This window comes from Agelaius tricolor, unplaced genomic scaffold (genome assembly GCF_023055355.1).
Source record: "Agelaius tricolor isolate 1412-34295 unplaced genomic scaffold, bAgeTri1.0.p SCAF_3, whole genome shotgun sequence".
NCBI lineage: Eukaryota > Metazoa > Chordata > Aves > Passeriformes > Icteridae > Agelaius > Agelaius tricolor.
The window spans coordinates 4,006,894-4,030,122 of NW_027269263.1; the positions used below are offsets into that span (position 1 = coordinate 4,006,894).

General features: G+C 49.4%; 2 protein-coding genes across 6 annotated transcripts in view; one reads left to right on the forward strand and one right to left on the reverse strand.

Annotated features, from left to right (window-relative positions):
- CACNA2D4 (calcium voltage-gated channel auxiliary subunit alpha2delta 4) overlaps positions 1 to 23,229 on the forward strand; it is a 120,595-nt gene that overhangs the window by 69,178 nt on the left and 28,188 nt on the right. The gene's annotated exons all lie outside the window — the stretch shown is intronic.
- Positions 158 to 23,043, reverse strand: LRTM2 (leucine rich repeats and transmembrane domains 2). 5 transcript variants are annotated; one of them, XM_071422198.1, is made up of 6 exons: positions 22,414 to 23,043; positions 11,904 to 12,042; positions 10,939 to 11,090; positions 10,286 to 10,447; positions 5,851 to 6,441; positions 158 to 4,345 (listed from the first exon to the last, which is right to left on the reverse strand). In XM_071422198.1, the coding sequence occupies exons 4-6, from the start codon at positions 10,350 to 10,352 to the stop codon at positions 3,891 to 3,893; spliced, it is 1,113 nt and encodes a 370-aa protein (XP_071278299.1). In that variant the 5' UTR covers positions 10,353 to 10,447; positions 10,939 to 11,090; positions 11,904 to 12,042; positions 22,414 to 23,043; the 3' UTR covers positions 158 to 3,890. The 5 variants fall into 5 exon arrangements, with proteins under 5 accessions (XP_071278299.1, XP_071278300.1, XP_071278301.1 ...); XM_071422199.1 differs by lacking the exon at positions 11,904 to 12,042; XM_071422200.1 differs by lacking the exon at positions 10,939 to 11,090 and having other exon boundaries at positions 22,414 to 22,745.

The following is a 23,229-nucleotide window of genomic DNA, read 5'->3' on the forward strand; positions in this document are numbered from 1 at the left end:
GTGCACATTCACTCCAAACAGTGTGTACAGACAAGAATATATCTGTGGGAATTGAGGGGCTTCCTCCTTTGGCTGGCTGTGTCCCTGTGGTGTTTGCTTCTGCAGGGGGTAGGGAAAGAGTGAATGGTATTATCAGAGATCTCATTTAAACAAGAAGGAGCATAGGAAAATACATTCTTTATTATTATTCTGTAACAACAAGCCAGAAATATAATATACCTTTAAAAATTTTCTGTCTCATGCCAAAGAAACCTCCATTCAATCATTTTAGAAAATCTTGTCGCTCTCCCTCAAACAGTAACAAAAAAGAAAAAGGAATTACAAGTGCCATCTGTTCCCTGCAAGGGATGTGCCTACCTGTCCCACAGGTGGATGTGTGGGGAAGGGGAGTGGGGGGAGCAGGAGGGGCTGTTCCTGGTGGCCCTGCCAGCCCGACATTGCTCCTGGCACAGGAGCTGCTGTCCCCACACACCAGAGGAACCCCTTGGCTGGGCACACAAGGAGCACTGGGTCTCATTCTGTATCCGGCATCCCACAGAGCTTTGTTTCTGCCTGCTGAGGATGCAGTGCTCCCTGCAGTGCCTGTGGGCAGTGCAGCAGCTCAGTCACACCAGGGCAGCCTGATTTCCAGGTGTGCTGGGGAGCAGAGAAAGAGCCTGTTTGCAAACAGTGCCATGAAGAGGGCACTTCCCAGTGAGCCCAGTTACTCTGCTCTGCATGCAAAAGGACAGGTCCTCATCCTGCCAAACAGAGTATTTGCTTTCCAGAGGGACTCCTCATAGCCAGCCTATGTGTTTCCCAGCAACACTCAGTTCTCCCCTTTCCTGTCTTCTCCTTTCCTGGGTGGGTTGCTAAACATAGCAGTCCCTTGTCTAGGGTTGAGATAAATCCAGACTTTCTGCCGTATAAATTAAAACAAAAAAAGGAAAGGATGGGCAAGGTCATCACCAGCCCCACAACACAGGATATAGAAAATATTATTAGCAACAAAGAAAAATTGGTCAGGGCAGGAGGAAGTCACAGGGAAGGTGCAGGGAAAGGAGGATTTCACACCCTCAACCCCTGCATTGTCCCCTACCTTCTTCCCATTCATTTCACCTCTAGTCTATTCCCTTAAAAACAGTCTCTCTCTTATCTCACACACACACTCACACACACACACACACACACACATACATATATAGATCCCATTTGTTTTGTGCAATATGTCACCATTATTTGATGCAAGTAAAATATAGATCTATAAATATACCACTCTGACTCAAGTCCCATTTCAAGTATGATTGCGGAGTCCAGTATGGTAAAGGGAGAGGTTCCCCTGAGAGGGAGCTTGGGGAGAGGTTTGGATCCAGCAGGCAGAGTCTGCTCCTGGCTTGCTGGGAATGTGGAACAGCAATAACACGCATATGGAGTCTGCAGTGCACCAGTTCTGCCCTTCAGAGCGGGCTACACTTGGAGCAGATGGGATGGTTGGAGTGGCTGTACAGTGCATGGGGGAAGAGTCCTTCCTCCTCACATTTCACCAGCCCCCCTCCTTTGCTTCCTCTTCCCCACAGAGTGCTGGAAGCGAGAGGAAAGTGTGTGCTTGCACTGGTGGGCGGGCTGACTGCTTCTCCCAGTTCTTCTTCCGTGGCAGCCTGGTCTTGTGCTTCCCTGAAGAACATCCTCCTCTGCCCCATGCTAAAACAGTCCAGAGCACCCTGTCTCCTTGGCTCTGGTGACCCTGGGTAGACCAGGAGGGATTTTGCCACTCCAGGCTTTGATTAATGATGCTGTGTGCCCATGGATCAGTACAGCCACCTCTCTGGGACCAGAAGGAGTGAGGAGCCGGTGTGCATTGCTTCCACAGGGATCCAGCCACAGCGAGCAGGAGGGCTGTGAGATGTCCGACAGCACTGGGATTCAGATGAAGCAGGTGGAAGAGGTGATGTGCCCTGGCATGGTGCACCTGCAGAGCATGCAGGGCTCTGAATACAGGTTGCTAGTGAAACAACCTGCAAGGCTGGGCTGGCTGCCAGCTTGTTTCCTGATGGCAGGGATCACACCATCCACAGGCACAGTGGATGCACGACCTCCGGTGTCATCTTCCTCGCCCAGGAATACCCACTGTGACGGGTTAGAGCAGGTTACCATGGCAATGTACGCTCTCCCCTGGAGACAGCATTTTATCCCACTTCCAGTGATACAAAATGAGTCCTTATGTTGAGTTCCTTTCATTTTTTTTTCCCTCTCACTTTTTTTTTTTTCCCTGTCAGGTCAGAATGAGCTAAGACTAATAGGAGGCACTGCATTCTGAGGGCTTTAAAATCTGGTTGGGGGAAGTCACCCTACGTGACAGTGGCAGTGTGCATGGCTGTGTGTGTGGGCACACTCAGGTGCAGCTGTGGGTGTCACTGGACACTCCAATGATGGTGGAGGGAGTGCATGTGGGCTCTGCTGTCTTCTGTGCCAGACCCTTCCTGGGCTCTCCCACATGTGCCACACTGTGCTCCAGGTTCCAGCCTTCATTCACCTCATGACCCTCCATAACTCTGCCCACTCTTTTTGGTCACCCTGGCTGCATCACCCTGTTCTACACACTGTGCCAGCCATGGCAGCTCCTGGGTTGTGTGACTTCTTCCCTGACACCTTCCCCTAGGCTCACACTACTCAGCATGGCTTACACTCCTGGTAAGCCACCTCCTCCTCCAGTCTTTCCTGATGACCCACTTCTGATCTTCCAATCAAACATTTCTAAATGGAGGCTTCATATCCTTACTCTCTCCATTTATTTGAGAAGACATAAAATAGATAAGAACACCTTTTTTTTTTTTTTTTTGGATGCTGTGTACTTATTTCCACAGACTGATGCTGTAATCTCAATAACTTTGCCTCTCTCCATCATCTTCTGCCACTTCCCACTGGCTCTGCGCTATGGCTGAGATGTTTTTGTTACTCCTCAGTGGCGTGTGCATGTTTTTTGTCTGAAGCAGAAGGTGATATGCACTACAGTGATCAGAGTAAGGTAAAGTGGCTGGATGTGTCCATGGCTGCATGCAGAGGGCAGATCAGCATGGGCATGAGTGATAGCTCTGCATGTGCAGGTGGGGTGCCTGGATGCCTGGAACTGGGACTGGCTCTGTGGGTGTTGGGATCAGAATGAGTCAGTGTGTGTGTGTGTGTGTACAGGAGGATGACTCTGTGCTGTGCACCTGCAGCAGATGATGTGTGTGCCAGCTCAAAGGTTTAGACTTGGCCAGGAGCAAGAAGAGGGACACTGTACTCCCTGGCAGTGTGTTAGGGTGATACAGATATCTTTCCACCTCTAAAAGTGAGAAGAGAAATCTACCACTGACTGTTGCCCTACCATGGGGACCTTGCCTCCCTTCTGATGTAATCTTGGCAGCACTGATTTGTGGGTAGGCAGCAGCTTCGTGTCACACAACAGCAGTGACCTAACGGTGAGGCATGGACACTCCTGGTGTCCTGCTCCCCACACAGGGTTTCACCCAGCTGCTCTCTCTCTGTTTGCACAGAACTCTTGACAGGACACGGGATGACTCAGGACTGAAGCTGAGAGAATGACACAGGGTCCCAGAAGGTGCCAGCTGCCTTTGCAGCAGGCATGCGAGGGAAACTCTGTGCAAGGGCATGAGGCACAGCAAGCACTCGAGGTCTGACTCTACTTTATTTGTCTGGGAGGGCCCAAGGGTGAAAGGGCACAAAATGGGCCTGGGGCAGAGGAAAAGAAATTGAGCCAGGTGCCCTGACCCCCCAGAAGCATGTTGTACTACTTGGGTGAGTGGAGCAATAGCACAGTCTGTCTGGGAAGATGTATTTTGGGAGGACCCCATGCTTGACTGCTCTCAGGTACCTTTTTTCATCGCTGTCCCTTCCTTCCTAGAACAGTTTCACGCCACAGAAGAGATTTGTTTTTGCTCTTCGTGTTCACCTTCTGTGTCACCCATGAGTGGCTGCCTCTTCTTCAGCTCCCTGTGGTACTTGGCCATGAGGGAGGCATAGATGCAGCCATAGGCAGCTGCCACCACCATCATGATGCAAACGATGCCACAAACCACCCCTGCAATGATCACAGTGCCGATCGCGCGGCGCACGCTCACAGGCCTGTACCGCTGTTTCTGAGGGCATCCCACACTGGGCTCCACTTCTGTTTCTGGGCCTGATTTAGATTTGGAAGGAGCAGGGCTTCCTTTAGTGCAAGGTGGGCCAGTATTGTCCAGCACTGTAGAGCTGTTCTCGTCATCCAGCTGGGAGCAGTAGTTGAACATCTCCATGGGCACCATCCGCATGTCCTTTCCTTTCAGCTCCTTGGGCAGGGTGCAGGCCAGCTGGTCGATTTTCCCACCTGTTCCAACAGAGATAAGAGGAGTCAATCACAGCTCCATCCCCATAGAGAGGCAGCAGGGTTAGATCCTCAGCTGGGGTGAGTTCATGGGCCTCCATTCAAACCTGCTAAAGTATTTTCCCTGCAGAAGCTTCAACCATGTCAGCTGGCCAGTATACCTCTGCCTAAGTTGGGTTTGACATTAGAGCTCTTGGTGCATATCTGAATAGGCCAAGACATGAAAGCCCTCTGAAACCATTTAAGTCAGCCTCATACTGTTTAGTGAGTTATGTAAGTCTCAGAAGAACCACTTTAGAAAAAGAGAAATTAAAGCAAAAATATAGGAGCAGGCTGTACCTTCTCAAAAAAAACAACAGATACACATCCCATCTTCTGACAACTAATCCATCTCTGTGAAAATAATGACAGATGTTGAAACAAATGCTTGAGTGAGTTTGAGCAATTTCCTTGAAAGGGAGGAAAAAAAGCAAAGTTATGTCTGCGTGCTTTCCACCGACTTTGTGATATGGTAGTCAAGAAAAACAAGAAATAAAAAAAAGTGCAAAGTGGCACTCGTATGCTTGTTTGATTCTGCTCACACAAATGCATATTTCAGACTGCAGTGTAGCTATAGGCAGAGATAATCTCCTTGCAGCATGGCTGTGATCAGCAGGGATGTGACAGCTGACTGTTGCTATCTGCATGATTTGAGACCCTTTCCTACTCGTTGGTTCCAGAAACAGAAGGTCAGGCCTTCAATCCTCAGTCCTGTAAAATGTGCCATCTTTCTCTGAGTTGCAGCTTCTGAAAGCATGTCATCCCATCAGCATTCCTGATAAGTGACATGTACCTTTCTAGTCTTCTGTGTTTCAAGGAAAATCTGGAAATGCAAACTTGTCAAAAACTGCTCCGTTTGAAATGATGATTTCATAGCCAGTCTGATTTGGGGCCTGGCTTGTTAATTTGAGCTGTAGGTTGGGTTCTCCAATGTGAGTTGCAGTGTTTTTCCTAAGTGTCACTGTTTCCTAAAGTTCTTTTTTTGGCAGCAAACCTGGTGCTTTACAGCCAAATCTGACTTCTAATTCTCTCATCTTAAGAAAGAGAATGGGATGGTTATTGCCAAGTGTGAAAAACATTTCTTCTCTTTAGGCAGAAAGAGTAAGGTGAATTCATGATCCTAAAATTCTAATGTTACACGAGGAAAGTGTTTTCTTCTCTCAAGATTAAAAAAACAGGTAATAGTTCAGATTAGAAACAAAACAAGGAAATAGGAGATCTAGGGCTCCTGGGGACTTCACAGAAGGGCAGTATTGCTATATGAAGGTGCAGGGGTACTAAATTGTAGCAGGGTCCTCCTGCTCTTTGGCTGAGACCTGTCCATCAGGTCAGCCTGACCTGACAGTTGTATCTGCTCCTGCCAGTTGTATGTGCTCCTGTTTCTTCCCTGCCTGCCTTTTTTTTTGCTTGCTTTTCCTGGAAGACCAAAATTCCTCCACCTGCCTCCCCTCCCGCACGCGAGCACCTACCTCGGTAGGAGAACCACTCCATCCAGTGCTTGAAGTCCCGGAGGTTGCAGTCGCATTCCCAGGGGTTGTCCCCAACCTGGAGATGCTGCAGGCTGGTCAGAGGCTCAAAGGTCACCCTGTCCAGGCTCTGCAGGCGATTGGACCTGAGGGAGAGGGAGCGCAGAGCAGGCAGGTCGTCGAAGATGCCTGAAGGGATCTGGGCCAGGCCGTTGATGGAGAGATCCAGCTGGCGCAGCAGGGCCGTGTGCTGGAGCAGGTCCTTGTCCAAGGCCCGGATGCTGTTGTTCCTCAGCTGGAGCTCTGTGAGGTTCCCCAGGTCACTGAAGATGTTCTGAGGGAGCTGGTCCAGGAAGTTGTTGGATAGGTCCAACCTCTGTAGAGCAGAGAGGTTGGAAAACACTGCTCCTGGCAGGATGCTGAGTTTGTTGTTGAGAAAGAGGAAGGTCCTGGTGTTTGTGGGGATGTCTGAGGGAATAGAAGAGAGGCCCAAACCACTACAGTCCACTTCCAGGTTGCCACTGTTACACTTGCAGGAGGAAGGACAAGCAAAGAAGGACTCAGCAGCACATAGTGAGAGCCAGCAGCCAAGCACTGGAAGGTGAAAAGCAGGGAAGGAAGAGGGCATGGATTAGATCAGTGCTTTCCCAAACTTACCCACCACTGACTACAACACAGCCCTCACAGCAGGGCTCTTCACTGCAATGCCCTGCAGTGTAATGAGTTTCCTCACAGCTACATTCCTTTACCCCTGGCCTGCATCCTGACAGCATGACTTTCCTCTTAGCCTGTTTTTTTTGTAACAAGCAAGTAAATATCCTTCTAGTTTCACAGCAAAGTCAGAACAGTGCATCCCAGCAGACTTTGCCAACAGACACTGGAGGACTGTACCTGTCAGAGGATAATGGAGCAGAGAGTGGTGGGAGGTGACACCTCTGACAAAGGACAGCTCTTTCTAAACAGTCAGGGTAGAGACAGGAGGGACCAGGTACAATTAGGAAGTTCCAATTTTTCAGAAACAGATATGTTATTAAAAAGCTTTTAAGAAAAATGAAAAGTAAAACAACCTACATTTCAGGTGTGCTCCTGCAGTTTGAATCCTAATATTTGTGATTGATAAAACTCAGATCTAAGACTCTAAATCAGGGTGTCATTTGCTTACCATATTCACAGTGTGTCCACTTTTTAATGCATTACATTACATTACAAAGGGATGACCAAGACAACTGCTAAAAAGTAACAAGGAGTCCCTAAATCACTGCACACCTGGTACTTGCCATTGCTCTCAAAACAGTTTCCGAATCCCAGAGCAACAGCTCCAGAAGTACCTCTGAGTGGCCAGTGACCACCTCCATCTAGAGGTGCTAACTGGGTACAGATCCAGCAATTGTTCTAATTAAGAACTTTGGACACACTCTGGACTACAGTCAAATCATGGGGCAAACCCTGAATCATGGTCACCAACTGGGCAGACAACAGACACGCAAAGAACAGTTTAAACCACATCTGACCAAAATGGCCCACAGCAATGGAATGAGGAAAAGAGATGTACGTTGGTAACTGACAAAAGCAGTGTCAGGAAAAGGGTTAACACACACACACCCTTTCTCTTACACTATCTCAAGGTTGGACAAATCACAAATCAGCATTTTTTAGAGCTGCTGTGGATTCCAGACGTGACTCCAGATCCTGCCAGTGGCATCAGGGCACAGTTACCAACCTTCCCTGGGAGCCAGCAGCTTTTCAAACTCTCATTTTTGTGACAAAGAAGCATTATCAGCAAGAAAGCAAGCTTTGTGCCTCTTGTCATTAGAGGAGTGGGAGCTATGTTTAAGCAGACTATGTAAAACATTTGCATCCTTCATCTTAGTTCCTTTTGTGGAATTGAGATCGCACAATGAATTCCGCTATTCTTCAATGTGGGAAGCAAATTCAGCTCCCTCGCAGTTTTTAAGGTGACAAGTTTGAGCATTTGACTAAAACTGAAGCAGGTTTGTCTGTACATCATGCCTGTCCTCTCCCTTTCTCACTTTCCTTCAGAGAAGGCAGTCACTTGGGTTGGTAGAGTCTTTTGAGGGGTGAGTGGTAGCTAAAGGGGATGTGTTGATTGTCTTGCCTTCCTGAACTGGCAGTCAGGTTCTTCTGTCCTGCTTTTCTTCAAGGAACCAACAAGCAGGTGTTTTACTTCTTAATCCTAAAGGAATTGTGAAAAGACTGTGACAAGAGAGAGAACCAAAGGAGACTCATGCTGTGGAGAAGCTCTGCCTAGAGCAGCTCTGCAGTCAGCTGTGCTCTTCCTCTCTTCGCTTGTGCCACTCTCCAGAGTTTAATCTGACCCCCAGCCCATTTTTTCCCATTTTTTTATAGTGACTTTGCTTGTCAGCATTGTGCCTTCATACTCCAACCCTGTCATCCTGCACAGGGCAAGTTTTGTGTTCCCAGTGATCCTTGTGAGAATTGGCAGATTTGTGGACTGGTAGTCTAAGGAGAACTATCCTGTTTGAATCCTAAGCTATATGACTTTATTAAGGAGCAAGGGATAAGTGTTCAGAGATAATATATCAATTCTTTCCTATTTCATCTGTCTTTCACAATTCTTCAATCATTTTTTACTATCCTACAGTCGAGATCTCAGGTGTACATCAGCCCAGGCCATGCCAATAAATGTACTCTTTTAAGGAGAATTATGGACCCTTATGTTGAAATGTAAGACAGATCTTTACCCAGACCATCTCTGTGCTTTCTAGTCACGCAGAGGCTGGAGCCCACGGCAGAAATTGCCATGAAAGTAGATCATAGCCAATGGGCTAGTGCAGCACAGGTACTGACTGGCTGGCTGATATTTAATTCTGTTCAGAATATGTCACACTCTTGTTGTAGGGAGGGAATTAAAAGAATGGGAGCCAGAGTGGGGAAGGGAAAGAGCAATGAGTCATTCAAGTGACCCCGTCTTTTCCTGGATGCTTAACAAAAGCCCAGTATTAATAATAGATTGGCAGCTGTGATGATGAGATAACAGCTGCTTTGTACACCAAGAAAGGCAAGAGCAGCCCATGTGTAATGCTATCCAGGTGGCATTCTGCTCAGTGCTTATCTCTCAGAGTGCCTGGCCGCCTGCGGCGCCGACTGGGTGGCTGTGGGGTTCCACCAGTGTGTATGCTGGCAGTGGCTGGCAGGAACAGCCTCAGGCAGCTGGCTGTGGTTATGTTCAGGAAGTGGATTTATGCCAGGCTTCTGCAGCCATGTAGGATATGCCAAAAATGTCTTGTTGTTACCCATATATTGCTGTATGCTTTTGGAAATATTTTACTAAAATCGTACAGAAGAGAGATCTCGTTTTCATTTCACATCCCTGAGGATGTGAGCTGAGGCCAGGGAATTCATTGCGTTGGTTAAGATGCAGCTCTACAGGAAAGAGAGGCAGGGAAGCAATAGACAAAACTTGAAGCTGTCTTCCAGCCCTACAGAAGGATGGATAATAAGTGGTTTTGTGTTTAGGGAAGATCAAGTTACTTTGTGGGGTGTTTGGTGACTCTAGTAGGTGGCAGAAAGATGATCCAGGTATATCACATTAAGTCAAGACTCAGTAGCATTCATTATAAATAATTTAGACAGTCTGGTCTGTGAGGATGGATTACAAAGATGTTTGTTTTCTGGAGAAGGAAGTAATTCCCCCAGCTTCTCAGAGCTGCAGCTCCAAATGTGACCAGGAGGACTGGAACGAGGAAAAGCACAGACCTACTTGGTGCCTGGGCATGCAGTAGTGAGGGACACTCTCCAAGTGTCCCCTTTACTCCACTGTGGTCCCCAGATACTTCTCTGAGATGCAGATAAATTCCCAAAGCCCCACATCACCCTAGCAGCGCCTGCTCTGCACTCAGGGGTGCTGTAGCAGCTGCCCCAGCCCACTGGGAACATGCAGAGGCTGAACATTTACAATTTAATTTGAAAGGGAGCTTCTTTATTTACTTCTTGATTTTCACTACATGTGGCAGTGCCCAGTAGGAGAATTCTGCCTTCACATCCTGCATTTCCCTCTAATATCTGTTATGACTTTTGCTGTGAAGAGCTTTGCTCAGCAGCCTGTGTAAAACCCCAAGCACAGAGAGGAGCCTGCAGCTCATAGGATACTGATTTGAGAAATGTTCAGGGTGGATCTTTGTGCAGTGGTGTCTGTCGTGCAGTTTCTCACCTGCCAGGCCCACTGGAATTCAGAAGCAATCATCACTCGCTGTCCCACTTTAAGCCCATCTTCAGCTTTAGAATATCACTCTCCCTCCCAGCTAGCCTGGCCTCTAAAGGAATCAGGAATTAGTTCAAACATCTCCATTCTTAGCTGTCCCTCTCCCCTGTTCTTAACCCTGATGTGACCCATTTTCTTCCCATTCCCTTGACAAACAGGAATATGGTAGTTGGTACCTGGGCAGGCATTACTTACGACAAGCCTCCTGCCACCTCATGAGGAACCTGCTCCTCCACCGGTGGCCAGCACTTGCAGGCAGCATCGTGCTCTTCTCCAGCGTGTCTTCACATCCAACAGCCAGCCTGGCCCTCGGCCCCACAGGGAGAGGGAATGACCTTGTAGCCTGCCTGCCAGGTCCTGTAGAGGGAAAGCAGAGCTGAGCAGATGACATTCACTTCCCTGGGTGCTGAGCTCAGTGCTGTCCTTTCCCCTGCACAATTAGTGTTTTGCCTTTGAGGCATCAGTTCTGTTTTGGAGGAGAAATGGAGGGTGTTTCAGGAGGCGCAACATGAATTCATTTTGAACCTCGCGGTGCAGAAATAAAACCTGATTCACCTAAGTGCCAGAGAGAAGTTTGTGCTTGAATAGCCTGCTATGGTAGCTACATTAGCTTCATGCTCAAGGTTAACCTGATGAATTGCTAAGGTGACCCTGCCAGGGCAGCAGAGTCCGGCTCATTCCTGTCGCCTCCACGCAGGCTGGTGCCACCTGTGCATCCTCTGCCTGACGCACGGCTCAGGCTCGCTGAGATCTGGGCACCAGCGGCTGCCAAGCTGCTTCTCTCCCCGCTCCTCCTCCTCCCGTTCCACCACACCCGTCCCCCCACCCCCCCGTGCCGTATTCCCTACCAGCACTTCCTGTCTGTTTTAAGGTAAAATGGATGTGGTGGCTAGAGCAGCACAGCTTCAGCTTGGGGATTTCCCACTGCAGCAACTGCAGGAGCTGAAGAGCGAGCGAGCCTCGGAGGAGAAGGATAAGGAAGGACCTGAGGCGGGGGAGACTGAGTGGGAGTGTTGAAAAGAGAGGAATTGCATCTTAATTAGTAGAAGGAAAAATCCTCAGTCTAATTAGAAACCCAAAGACCATAAAACTCTCCCCTGACAGTAAGTGACTGACAACAGGTTTCAACTTCCCTCCCGCTTCCCTTTTGGATACAAGGAGGCAGGAAAAATGAAAACACCACAAATCCTTCTGTCCCCCTGCGTACTCTCTGACGTGCCACCCACAGTCACAGCAGCAGATAGATGGACACATTTCAACCCGAGTACAGAAATAAGCCATCCTCCATCCCCTCTGAGGGGCTCTGACAACATCCACGGCAGCTGTTTCAGCTGGGTGCTGCACTGCCACCAGGACACTCTCCCCACACACGTGCCAGGTGCCTACCCTCCCCCAGGCTCCCAGACTGATTTATTTTATATGGGAATGTAAACCACCAGGAAATATTAAAATTAGCATCTTGATGGAAATTACGAGCAGGTTCAGTACCTAGGCTAGCACATTTGCAAGGCTATTTAGATCATTTACCTAAATGCCAATGCACCAAACACCTCTCATAGTACAGAAACCAATTCAACCTTCATCTGCTGCAGCCCCTCACTCCCCAAACTAAGCTGGAGCCCTTTCTCTGCAGTTCCCACTGAAGGAGAAGCTGCAACAAATAGCTGTCCCCATTTGGTGCTTGCGCTCGACCTGACCGAGGAGACTTTCAGCCTCCCCCACAGAAACCTCTCCATCCTAAATGCCACCCCTGAAGTCTCCTGTCCCCGCCTGTCCATATGGAAAAGGAGGATGAAAAGCTGCAGGCACTTACCTGGAGGGGTTCTGCCTGCAGCCACTTCCACCCGACTCCCCGGACACTGCCCAATTACAGCCTCTTCCTTCCCTCTCCCTCCTTGACTTTCAGTCCCCAGCAGCAGCTTTCCGTGTGCTCTATTTAACTCCCTCCAGCACTGGAATAAACGGCAGAGTTAAGCTGACAGCCACAGAGCCTTATCTGCCTGCTGGATAGCGCCAGTCGATCAGCTCCAAATCCTGTTGCCAAATGATCACGTCCTTGCTCTCAGCATCAGGGGCAGCCGCCTGCCATGCTCTGCCGTTCCCTCTTCCCCACCTTCACTCCATCTAACTTTGTCAGGGTTATAGATAGCTCTGTTCCTTGTGCTCTTGCCTTTTGGCTCTGTTTTGTAACACCCCATCTGTATCAGCTGGCTTCGCGCCAATTAGGGGGGCTAAGCAATTTAAAAGAAAAAAAAAAACAAAACCAGCTTCCTTGGGTGCTTTATGACATTGTGTCCCTCTATGGTGTCCCCTCAGCCCCCACTCAGGCCATGCACTGGTGTCTCTCCCAGTGCTCTGTGCAATTCATCCAAGATGTCCCCAGGCAGCAATGGGGGCTGAGGGCAGGGCAGGGCTGGCACACCCGGGTGTGAGGATGGGGACAGGGTCACGGTCCACCCCCGGCTCCTTCTGCTGCAGCAGGACAAGTCCAGCTCTTGCACTCATTTCTGGTACCTCACGGGCGCCTCTTTCCCTCAGGCAGCACCAAGGCTCAAGCAGAGAGTGCAGGGTGGGAGGAGCAGCCATGTATAAATAAGCCTTTTCCCTATGTTTAGAATTTATTACAGTGCATAGTGATTAACACCTGTTCAGGCTTTAATGTCAGTCTCCTGCGCTGCAACATGCGCTGAGATGGAGGGGCCTTGATAAACCCAAGATTATTTTAAAGCATGTCACATATATGCCACACTCCCCACTCCATAGATAGCTGCCACCCTGTGTGCACTCATACACGTGTTTCCAAGACCTAAAAGCAGCTACCTTCATGTACAAATGCACAGTCACCAACCTAGCTTACATTTACAAATGTGTGCACGGAGCTGGGCTTGCACATGTTCCAGGGACTCTTCTGTAACCCATATTTATTAACCTCCATGTCTTCCACAAAGCTGCCTGCTTCTCCAAGCACACCATGTGCCCAGGTGGCAGAGCAATAGATTTGGAATACATAGAGGTTCTTGGCTGCTGAAAGGTGAGGGTCAATGAGCTTCTGCATTTATACCTTGAAGAAGTATGTTCATGGAGAAATTTTAATTCCAAAGATCCAGAAAAAAAAAAAACAGTTTCTCCTACGCATCTACTGCCCATAAGAACATTATACCCTTAGTGATTAATATTCCACAGTCAGGAGAGCAAGGAGGCAGAGAGGATTTTCAAGAGTTCTTTTTTAAAGGTTTCCTCTGATTTGTCTTGAATTCTGACTTAATTAGCAGTTTTCTTGTGGCCCAAAAGATGCCTTCTGCTCTGCAGAGCACCAGGCCAACTGCACTCACTGCCAGTGCAGCACTGGGAATGTGTAATCTTGGGGCAAATAGCACCTGCCCACACCTCTAGCCTCCCCAAAGCAGCACCAGATGTGTCTGGCTGCTTTCAGCCTGACAGCCAGGGATTTTTCCAGCAGCCAGCACCCTGCCAGACCTGGGAATGCTCCCTGTATGTCCCCAGCTCAACAAGAGAGGCACCATGCCATCTGTTATGAGCTTGCCTGGCATTGCTTGGGTTTGGGGGCTCAAGGCTGGTCAGCATTGCTGGAGCTCTGAACGCTCTGAAGTCACACAAGGGCTCCACAAACCAGGCATGTGTCTTTCTCAAGGGCTTTCTAGATGATTCCTTCTCCCTAGAGCAGCATGTCAGCTGAATGCCCTGTTATCCATGGGGCACAGAGGCCAGAGCTTTCTTCCATGTGCTTGGAGCTGAATGTCTTTGCACATTCTTGAGAAAGCAGGGTTGCCTGTGGGGCTGGTGATGGCCTTTTCCTATTCCTATGTTTCAAATAGGACAGCAAAAGACAACTTTTTTAGTTTCAGCTCAAAGCAACAAAATGAAATCATCTGTTTCTGGCCCATGGGCTCCAGTGGCCAAAAATACACCAAGCTGAAGTGCCACTTGGACATTTGGCCTGCTGTCAGACTCTAGAGGACTCTCTAATGAGGATTCCCCTAATTAGATTGAGCAGGGAACTGGGGGATGCAGAGGGGATTGTAATGACTCCACAGCACTTGCCAGGGCTTGAAAACTCCAGCAGGCACTATTCCTGCCTTGTGCCTGCTCCTCTGTGCCCAGACACCAGTCATGTTTGCAGTCTCACCCCAAAGCTGTATTTTTTGTGGGGAGGGTCCCAAGGAGCATGCTAGAAGAGCAGGGAGGGTTTCAGTTTACTGTATCCACATACTGGCTAAGTAACTCTTCCCAGTTCTGTGTCACCTTCTATCCAAAGCTTGCCATGTGCTCTATGAATGGCTCTTACAGTAGCTGTCAGGTGGTGCTACTTTGTGTTTAATGACCCCCAGAAGCAGAGCCAGTAGTGCTTCTGCTCTGGGTAGGTGGATAAATCTATCCCATTCTCCAGAAAACAGCACTGAGGATAGAGACACAGGGGACTGTGTCACTGGGATGAGGACACTGTCAGAGACAGAGCCCAGCAACCTCTGTCTCTGATTATCTCTCCAAGTCCCTTGCACTAACCCTTGGATCATGGCTGGGGGATCAGACTCGGTTAACAGCTTGGCTTATGAGCACTGGCAGGGCATGTGGGTGACCTATATTACAGAAGGGTAGGTAGCAGAGACTGTAACAGATGCCAGCAATAAATTATCAGAAAGTATGCACAGACTTGCATCCCTCCCCCACACTCTCCTTCATGGCAAAGTCCCTTTCCCCTTTCCAATGCTGAATTGCTTTAGCCTTTATCAGAAAAGCAGCAGCATGAGGGAGGGCATGGAGGACGCTTTAAGGAGATTATCTTCTTTCCTTCCTCTTTCCTTGTTGCTTTTAGGATCCATGTTTTATTGCTATCACCCCATAATGGAGAGGGACAGTGGTACCTCAGCATTTAGTCACTAACATGTTGTTCTGTGCATGTCCCTTCATCTGCCCTTGGTGGGGCAAGTGGCAGCAGAGATATAATCTGTGTGGCCTGACTGCCACACCACAAGTGGCTTTAGATGGCATGGAGGCCTCACCCATTCAGGTCCCCCAACAGACCTGCTGGTTGTGCAAATTTTTGATCCCAAGAGGTGACATTGTCTCAGTGGCAGCCCCTCTTTGTTGTCTCTTTGGAATGCAAAAACACTCGGAGGTGGCAGAGAAGCTCAGCAATGCTGTAGAAACATCCAGTGTGTGTCATTGCTCCAGTGAGCTTCCCAGCTTTATCAGCTTTATTTGCAGCACTTGCTGATGTATTAACACATGTGTTCAAGATTCATTAGTGTTGTGCTGTCACAATCAATGGAAAGCACATTTTAAATTCATACAAGAAACCCAGCTGCAGAAGAAATAGTGCCCTCTGACTTGCAGTGATCAATCTCAGCTAAGCAAAACACCTCACTCAGAAAGCTGTAAAGCAAGCAGAAAAAGTGTAAAACCCACTTGGTCTTGTGAAGGACTCTGCCACATTCCTGGCCTGATGCAAATAAAAACCTCACCCTTTGTGATATGAAAAGGTCAAAAAGCTTCAGATTTTTGGATTAACAATGTTAGGCACCTCTGAAATGCAAATGTGTTGATGGTAAAAAATGTTTCCTCCCCAGGACCCTCCAAGAAAGATCAACTTTATCCCTATTTTATGGAAGGCTAAACTATGATGCAGGTAAAACTGGCTGCTGATTTTGGCTGGCTGAAATTTCAGGTGCCTTGCTTTTGATACTTCATCATTAGTCCACATCAGTTCCCCACTCACTGAGGATTTTCAAAGCTGTCAAGTGCAGCGTTTGCACTTGGGGTTGTAAAAGCTGTCCTGTCCTGCAGAGAGCATTTGTAGGCCTTATCAAAGCTACACAGAATAAAGGATTTTTGGCCAGGTTTTCCCAAAGTTTCCTGACAGGCCTGTGGCAAAAACAGGAGAGAAGCCAGTTTTCTTGATTCCTCATTCCATAGCTTAAGCAGAAAACACTATTTGCATCCCAAGCCTCCCTGACCAATGCACAATAATGAGACTGGGAAATTCTGGAGGAGCTGGAAATAACCAAGGGCATAAAGCCTCGGCAAATCCTCTGAGAAATACAGAGCATAGGAAGGGGAGATGGAGAGGGTATCACTACTGGGAAAGACCCAGATTGCTGTGGAGATGTGGAATTCCTTGGGAAGCTGTGGAAGCAGGTGGAGACAGCAGGATATCCAACCAGGAGTGACAGGAAAGTCCCAGCACAGTGAAAAGTGTGGCATATGGAGGAGGCCCAGAGCAGCAGCAGGAGGAGAGCTGAGGGGGCAGTTGACAGGAAGAAATCCAGCCATGTGTGTGCCAGCATCTTCTCCAAGTCCTAGGGAATGCGACAGACCACGTGCCTGTTTCCTCCCTGCAGAGCGGAGGCAGCTGAGAAGGGAAGCGGGTGAGGGAGTGGGAGAGGGGCTCAGAGGAGGGACACGTGAGCTGACTACCCAGTTTCCTCCTCTTTTTCTTGCCACAGGGTGATGTTTTTGTTCTTCTCACACTGTTGGCAAAAATTGGTAACCAAGTGAGATGTGGAGGGGGGTTCTACATGAAGGTTGAGATAACATTTTCTGATCCAGCCGGGAACAGTTGGCTGTGGGTGGTGGCTTGTCACCAGCCCTGCCAGTTCTAATCCAGATCCCAGTTTTTCTCATTCTCTCAGCTGTGGAGTGAAGAGCCTTCCCTACAACTTTAATTTCCTGCAGGGGTTAATCCCATGGTAAGTGGTAGCTCAGGCCTTTAATCCTTTCGCTCAGTCCCCTGACAGAAGGACTGCAGGTCTGAGGGAGGCACCCTTCTGCTCCCAGTTCCCCCTCTACACCCCACGAGCATCCTCCAGCTCACTGGCATTTAAAACGCTGCTCCCTGCTTCCTGGCAAGCCTATCCTGGGGGTGTGGGTGGGTGGTACAACCAGGAAAAGGTTGCAGGCAGAGAAGACAGCTTGGTGGGAGAATCCTGGTTCTGTGGTCCTCACTCCCATCACTACTGTGCTCACAGGTATTTTCTGCACTTCCTGGCTGGATGGTGCTCTGAATCCCGAAGTATTCTCTTTCTTGTTTTTATTTAGGTGTTATTCGAGAACGAAGGTGTGTATGGGCCCACATTTGTGAAGGATTCTCTGAGGGGTCAAAAATTTTAACATGGCCCAGTACCTTCCCTGGGTCTCTAAGTAAGAGTCAAAGGGTGCAGCAGATCTTTAAGAGGGAAGGTGCCAGCCTGTCTGAGATAAGAGATACATTTACACTAACAGAGTAGTAGATGGTGGTGCATCAGTTTAGCAGCAAGATAGGAAAATGTAAGTTTTTAATCAATATAAGCTCTGTCCCTGGAGCACTAGGCCAGATTTCTGTTGAACAGAATGACCAGACTGCCAAATCAAGGGGCTTCCAGATCAATATCAAGAGACCCCTGTTACATCTTATGGGGGTCAAGGCACTTCATCCATGAGCCTTTTCTCCTTGTGGTTTCTCATTCCAAAAATGAGGCGAGCTTTTGCAAGCCTTGGTGATCCCTTGCACACAAAATGCCCCATACTTGCTTGTTTCCCATCGTTCATTTCTGCATTAGCCCAAAAACTGGTTTTGCTTTTTTCATTGCCTGCATTTTTAAATACACTGGGCCCTTGAGCTCACTGGCCTTCCTTATGCTTGACTCTTGTTACTCTTTCTTCTGGTGGAGAAGCCAGCGTGGTGAAGAACTGCTGCCACCAAGGCTGCTCCCCCTTCTCCTCACTCCCCTCATTGGCTGTGCTTCCCTGGGTGCCAGGCTCCCAAAATGAGCTGCAAGGGTAGTGGCTTGTCACTTTGGCTGCTGGAGCAGGAGGAGAGAGACGATGTAGAAAACATTGGAAAAATGGAAGAACTTAACTAAGGTGTCACAAGACTGTGCCCTGGGCATATCCAGAGGGACAGGGACCATCCATGCCTGCACAGTGGTGGGGCAGAGCACAAGATGCTGGCAGTAAAAATCCTCTCAGCTCTTATCATAAGGGGATCAGCAACCCAGAATGCACATAGCTCCTGGCAAACCCCCTGAGGAAAGGCTGCCTCTCATCATTCCCACACAATGCATTTGTACTGGACTCTGAAGGAGATCTTTTTCTGCCTTAGTGACTTGCAGAGATCTGCCTCACCTGGTTGCCACTGTGGCACAAGGTTGTTGCTGCTGCCTGTAAGAACCTGGAGCTGTTCTGCTGCCCCATCACCTTCCCAGAGCATCCAAGAGGGGCAGCCCTGCAAAGTCCACACAAACTGCATGGGATCTGGGCTGCTGCCTTCAGCTCCAGGGGTGCCTGCGGATCCCTGGGACGCATTTAGGCTTTTTACGAGCTGGGAACATTGCCCATAGCTCAACAAGACGTGGTGACAGCTCTCACAACCCAGAACTCCAGCCAGGATCTTTGGATGCATCTGGGTTAGCACACAGATCACAGCCTCATGCTGCAGAGCTTGCCGAGGCTGAGGAAGGTCTGCAAATTTGACGTGACTTTAGTTTTCTACAGGGTTTGCAGCCACAGAAAAGATACCTTAATGGCAAAGTCACATCCCATCAAAATCACTAGAAGTGGTGTGGAGAGCAGGGCCCACCTTCAGCCCCTCTGCCCCACACAGGTACCTCACAGCAAAGTCACTTTGGGCAGCGCTGGCACTAGGGAGTCTCACCAGGAGGGGAAATGCAGCCCAAGAGATGAATGCCAAGCCAAGTTGCCTTTAACAGCTCATCTCCAGACTCAGGGTGAGGTCTTGCTTTTTTATCCCTTGTGTGAGAGCATGGTTCATGGGGAAGGAATCTTCCCAGCCTCCTTGAAGTGAGGAGGAGCATGGTAGCAGGGCATGACTTCCAAGAAAAACTTCCAGGCTTTTCTTGCTGTCAGTCAAGAAATTCTGACTTGTGTGGCTTTGCTGTAAATTTAAGTCTCAGTCCTTCCTGTGGTGGGCATGGGGCATTGCAGAGCATAAATAATAGACAGTCTCTTTTTTCCCCATTAATAAAAATATAATGAGGAAATGGTTATTTTCATTAAAGGAAGAAAAAAATTGATAAAATAGTATGATAAAATAGGCTTGGAAAGCCAAGGACTTAAATGTCAGCTTATACTTGCCCAACATTGATTCAGCCACTTGCATGGATGCAGCACAGCACTGCCTATGCTCACCCACCCAAGTTATATTTCTTTTTTTCACAGGACCCTGTCCCATACTCACTGCAAAGGACACATGATACTCAAGCTAACAATGAGGATGTTGTAATAAATGAGGCTGTTTTTATATGGTCAGAATTAAATATTAAACCACAGTTTTGGCAGGAGGCCACAGTCTGTACATTCCTGATTTTGTGGGTGCCCAGCACGAGACCCTAGGGGCCATTTTGCAGAACTGCTGAACACTCACAGGTGTTTTCCAAAATGCTGGCAGCTTAGCCAGCAAACTGGTACAATCTCAGGGACTCAATAGCACTGAGAGCCAAGAGGTCCCAGGCCCTTGTCCTGCACCTGCTGCTCCTTCCCTGTGTGGCTAAAAGGGGAAGTCTCTTTTCTCTTCAAAAGCCAGGAAAACCACCATTCTCTCTTGTCTCATCAGGAGCATAAATTCTCTATCATCAGCTACAAGGCAACTGTAGCTGCTCACATCTTCAGAACAGCACAAAACAATGAATAGTGATGTATTGCCTGCAGGGCTGGCTTGGCAGGCAGTAAACAAATAAAAGAGACACACATTTTGCAGTACCCAAAAAAAAAAAAAAAGAGCCCCCTGCTTCACTCCTTCCTTGAGCACCATGTAGCCAAGGACCCTGAATGAAGCAGCTCATGAAAATACAGTGTGTGATCCTGCCAGTCAGGACTGTAACCCAGTGCAGCAGGTACTCCAGTACCAGTATTTCCTAACTTTCAACTGCTTGTTTTTGAAATATGAATAATATATTTCACATAATCCAACCCCTCACAGATGAAGCAACCTTTCCTTCCTTGTCATGAGTCTGGAATTGAACTAGTTTATAGAAAAAAAATGCACATCTTCTTGCTGTTATCATCCCCTCAATCACAGAAAGCTTTTTTGTGAGCCAGCATTTTGGTAAAGCCACAGCAGGAATAGGGTATGTGTGACAAGGTATTTCCCTGCAGCAGGAGGAACATCCCAGAACTCCCACTCCTGCTTCTTTCCAGGGAGAACTGAGTGTGTGTCATGGTGTAGCATGCTGAGGCATTACCCAGCTGGCCGGAGCATCCCAGTATGGTCATCTGAGCTATGGTTTGAGCCACCCAGGACTGGGACACTTGTCAAGCAGTGTAAGCAGCTGCTTGTAACCAAACATGGCAAGTGAAGGAAACTGCCTGCTCTGTCTTTCGACTCAGCAACAGGCAAAAGTCACGGAAGAACTACCCAGAAATGCCTTCCCACAGGCTTGAGCTTCTCCCCATCCTGTTCCAGGCTCTGTTGCTCCCTGAATGCTTCTGTCCAGGTATCCTTGTGGCCCTGTGCTGACCCTCCCAGCGCTACTGACACACAGCTCTGCCTTCATCAGGCTTCTGTGGTGCAGAAAAGCCTAGAAAATCCTTTCTGCATCAGGCTTAAAAAAAAAATCCAGAGGAAGGGCAGGAAGCTGGAGTGACTCTTAAAGATGTCTGAGCTGAGAGTGCACCTTGCTAGCATGTGACATTCACTTTGCTGGAGGAAAGGGTAAAGCTATGATCTGGTATAAAAATTACATAAGAAGGCTTCCTCCCTTTCTCTTTGCAAGCAGCCCCTTTGCTCAGGATTTACCATAATTCCTCCAAGTGGACAGGATGCACTAACAGAGGCAGCACTGATGTCTGACAGGGAGACAACTCCCGCAAGCCTTTCGCTCATGTGGAATAATTCCCTTGCAAATGTTGTTTGCCCACAGCAGTTAGAGGAAAATCCACCCCCACCCCCCAACAGATCTGAGCCACAAAGCTCAGAAGAAAAATGGTCTGCAGTTCTGGAAAGGCTCCCTTCTCCTCACTGCTAGGAAGGTCCTCTGCTTTGGGACAAGTCGCTGTCTGTGTTCAAGGGTTCCCCTGTCTTTTAAGGGTTTCCTTCTCCTGTAATAGCAGCAGCTCCGGTCCTTCCCCAGATGAGATCTGAATTTCTCTCTCCACTCTTGAGTGGCAGGTCAGACTCTCAGAGCAGAGCAGTGCTGTATCCTGCCCACTGCCATTCCCATCAGGGCTGTGCTGGATGTGGCACATTCAGGTTACCTGACAGTCCACGTGGTGGGCCTGGGGCCCAGCTTGGTCATGACCTGCTTGGAGCAACAGCTTCAAACACCCTCTCTCCCCAAATGAGGGGAGCTCCAGTTTAACATGTCGCTCTTAATTAGCAGGAGATGCAGGGACAGTAATGAGCTGGTCAGGCAGAGGGAGGAGGAGGGGGCAGAATGCCCTGTGTGGGGGGTGTGTGTGTGTGTGTGTGTGTGCACGTGTCTGTGCATGTGTATGTATGCACACAAACACACACCGACACAGGCTAACACTTACATATAACTCCTGTCCACAGTGTGCTTCACCTCGGCTCGTTTGGGACCTCATTCTCGCTCTTTCATCCCAGTCAGGGCTGGAAAAGGCTGTGAAGCTTCTCTGTTCTGTGTTTCACCCACCCCCCTCAGTGCTGTGCCTTCCACCCAAAAGTTCAGAAATTACAGGCTCAGCCTGCAGAGATGCTGAAAGCAACTCGGGACTTATTTTTGGCTCTACTTGTGATTTGGCATCCTTCACTTCATGTCCTGTGGTCATGTCCATGAGCACACACCCACACACACTTACACACATACACCCCCCCACTCCTAAAGCTGTGCACTGAGTGCCGAACCTCTTCGATTTTGGTCCATACTTCTCCATTTTAGGGTGTTCTTACTGAGACAGCTGAGTCCAAAATGATAGCCAGCAAAGCCATCTCAAGTCAGGAGGGTGGCACCTCTCATGCCGACCCCTGTGAGAGCCCCGGGGAGCCGACAGAAGTCAGGGCTCACCAGGTACGGGGTGACCCCAGCTCCGCGTTCTCAGCCTCAGAGCCGCACCAGAGCCGCCTGCGGTGCGAGGAAAGCTGCCGGTGCTGTTCTCAGCTGGGAGAAGTTGCTCCCGGCTGCCTGCGCTGAGACCGGGCTGGAAGCAGTAGGAACAAGCTCTGCAGCAGGTTTGCCGTTCCTCTGTCCGTCAGTGTGGCACAAGGGAGCCTTTGCGCTGAGCCGCCCGGCGCGCAGTGCTGCCCTGCCCGCCGCCCCCTCCCCGGGGAAGCCGCTGCCTGGGGGGCAGCTCCGCTCGCCTCGCTTAGCCGGGCATGGGGGAAAATTCAAAAGGGAAACGTCTTTGCTTACCTCTCTCAGGCTGGAATGGACCCTCCTGTGAGAATGGCAGCTCTCCCGGCTCTCTGAACCCGGTACAATCCCAAAGCAAATCCAGCAGAAAGTGCCTCTGTTCTGGACCCTAGCTGGCAGGAGCCCTCCCGAGCCAGCCGCTGGCCTCGCGTGGAGGGCAGGGGAGCCGCACAGCGAGATGACAGCGTGGGAAAGGGACTGTAATCCTCCGTAAATAATAAATAGGGGGAGAGAGAAAGAGAGAGAGAGAGAGGCGGGAGAGGGAGCGACTGTGCGCGGTGAAGTGACAGCTGGGGGTACATCTGCGATGGCAGCAGCACACGCACAGGAACGCGCACAGACAGTGCAGAGGAGTCACCCCGCCAGGCAGGCAGGATCTGCTCCCAAACACCCAGAGGAAGGAGCTCGGGAGGTTTTCATTCCTCTCAGTACATCCTGGAGAAAGGGCAGTTGCTGTCAGTCCCCCTCTCTCTCGCATCCCGCCCTTGCTGCCATCCCTCTCCGGGTGCCAGGAGCCGAGGGGCTCGAGGAGGGGTGAGGAGATGCCAGGGCGGGAGGAGCTCCCCACAGCCCCTGAGGAGGTAGATTGGTCAGGCACAGGTTACAAGAGAAAGCACCGAGCTGAACAGTTCTTCCCCTCCCTCCATCTCTCCCCTGCCACGACTGATGACAATAAACTCAGAGAGAAAGGCATCAGGATGAAAAGGGACAAGCCCTGGCTTTTGTATAGGAGCCAGACAAGCAGTTGCAGCAATGGGGACACAGCAGGGGAGAACCTGGTGGGTTTGGGAGAAAGGCACCCCCTTCCCACCCCCC

Coding starts and splice junctions, on each gene's coding strand:
- LRTM2 (XM_071422196.1), bottom strand. CDS start 10,481: ATGTCATCTGCTCAGCTCTGCTTTCCCTCTACAGGACCTGGCAGGCAG. Junction 6,442..10,285: donor GAGGTGGCAGGAGGCTTGTC/GTAAGTAATGCC, acceptor TTCACCTTCCAG/TGCTTGGCTGCTGGCTCTCA. Junction 4,346..5,850: donor GGAGTGGTTCTCCTACCGAG/GTAGGTGCTCGC, acceptor CTGTTGGAACAG/GTGGGAAAATCGACCAGCTG.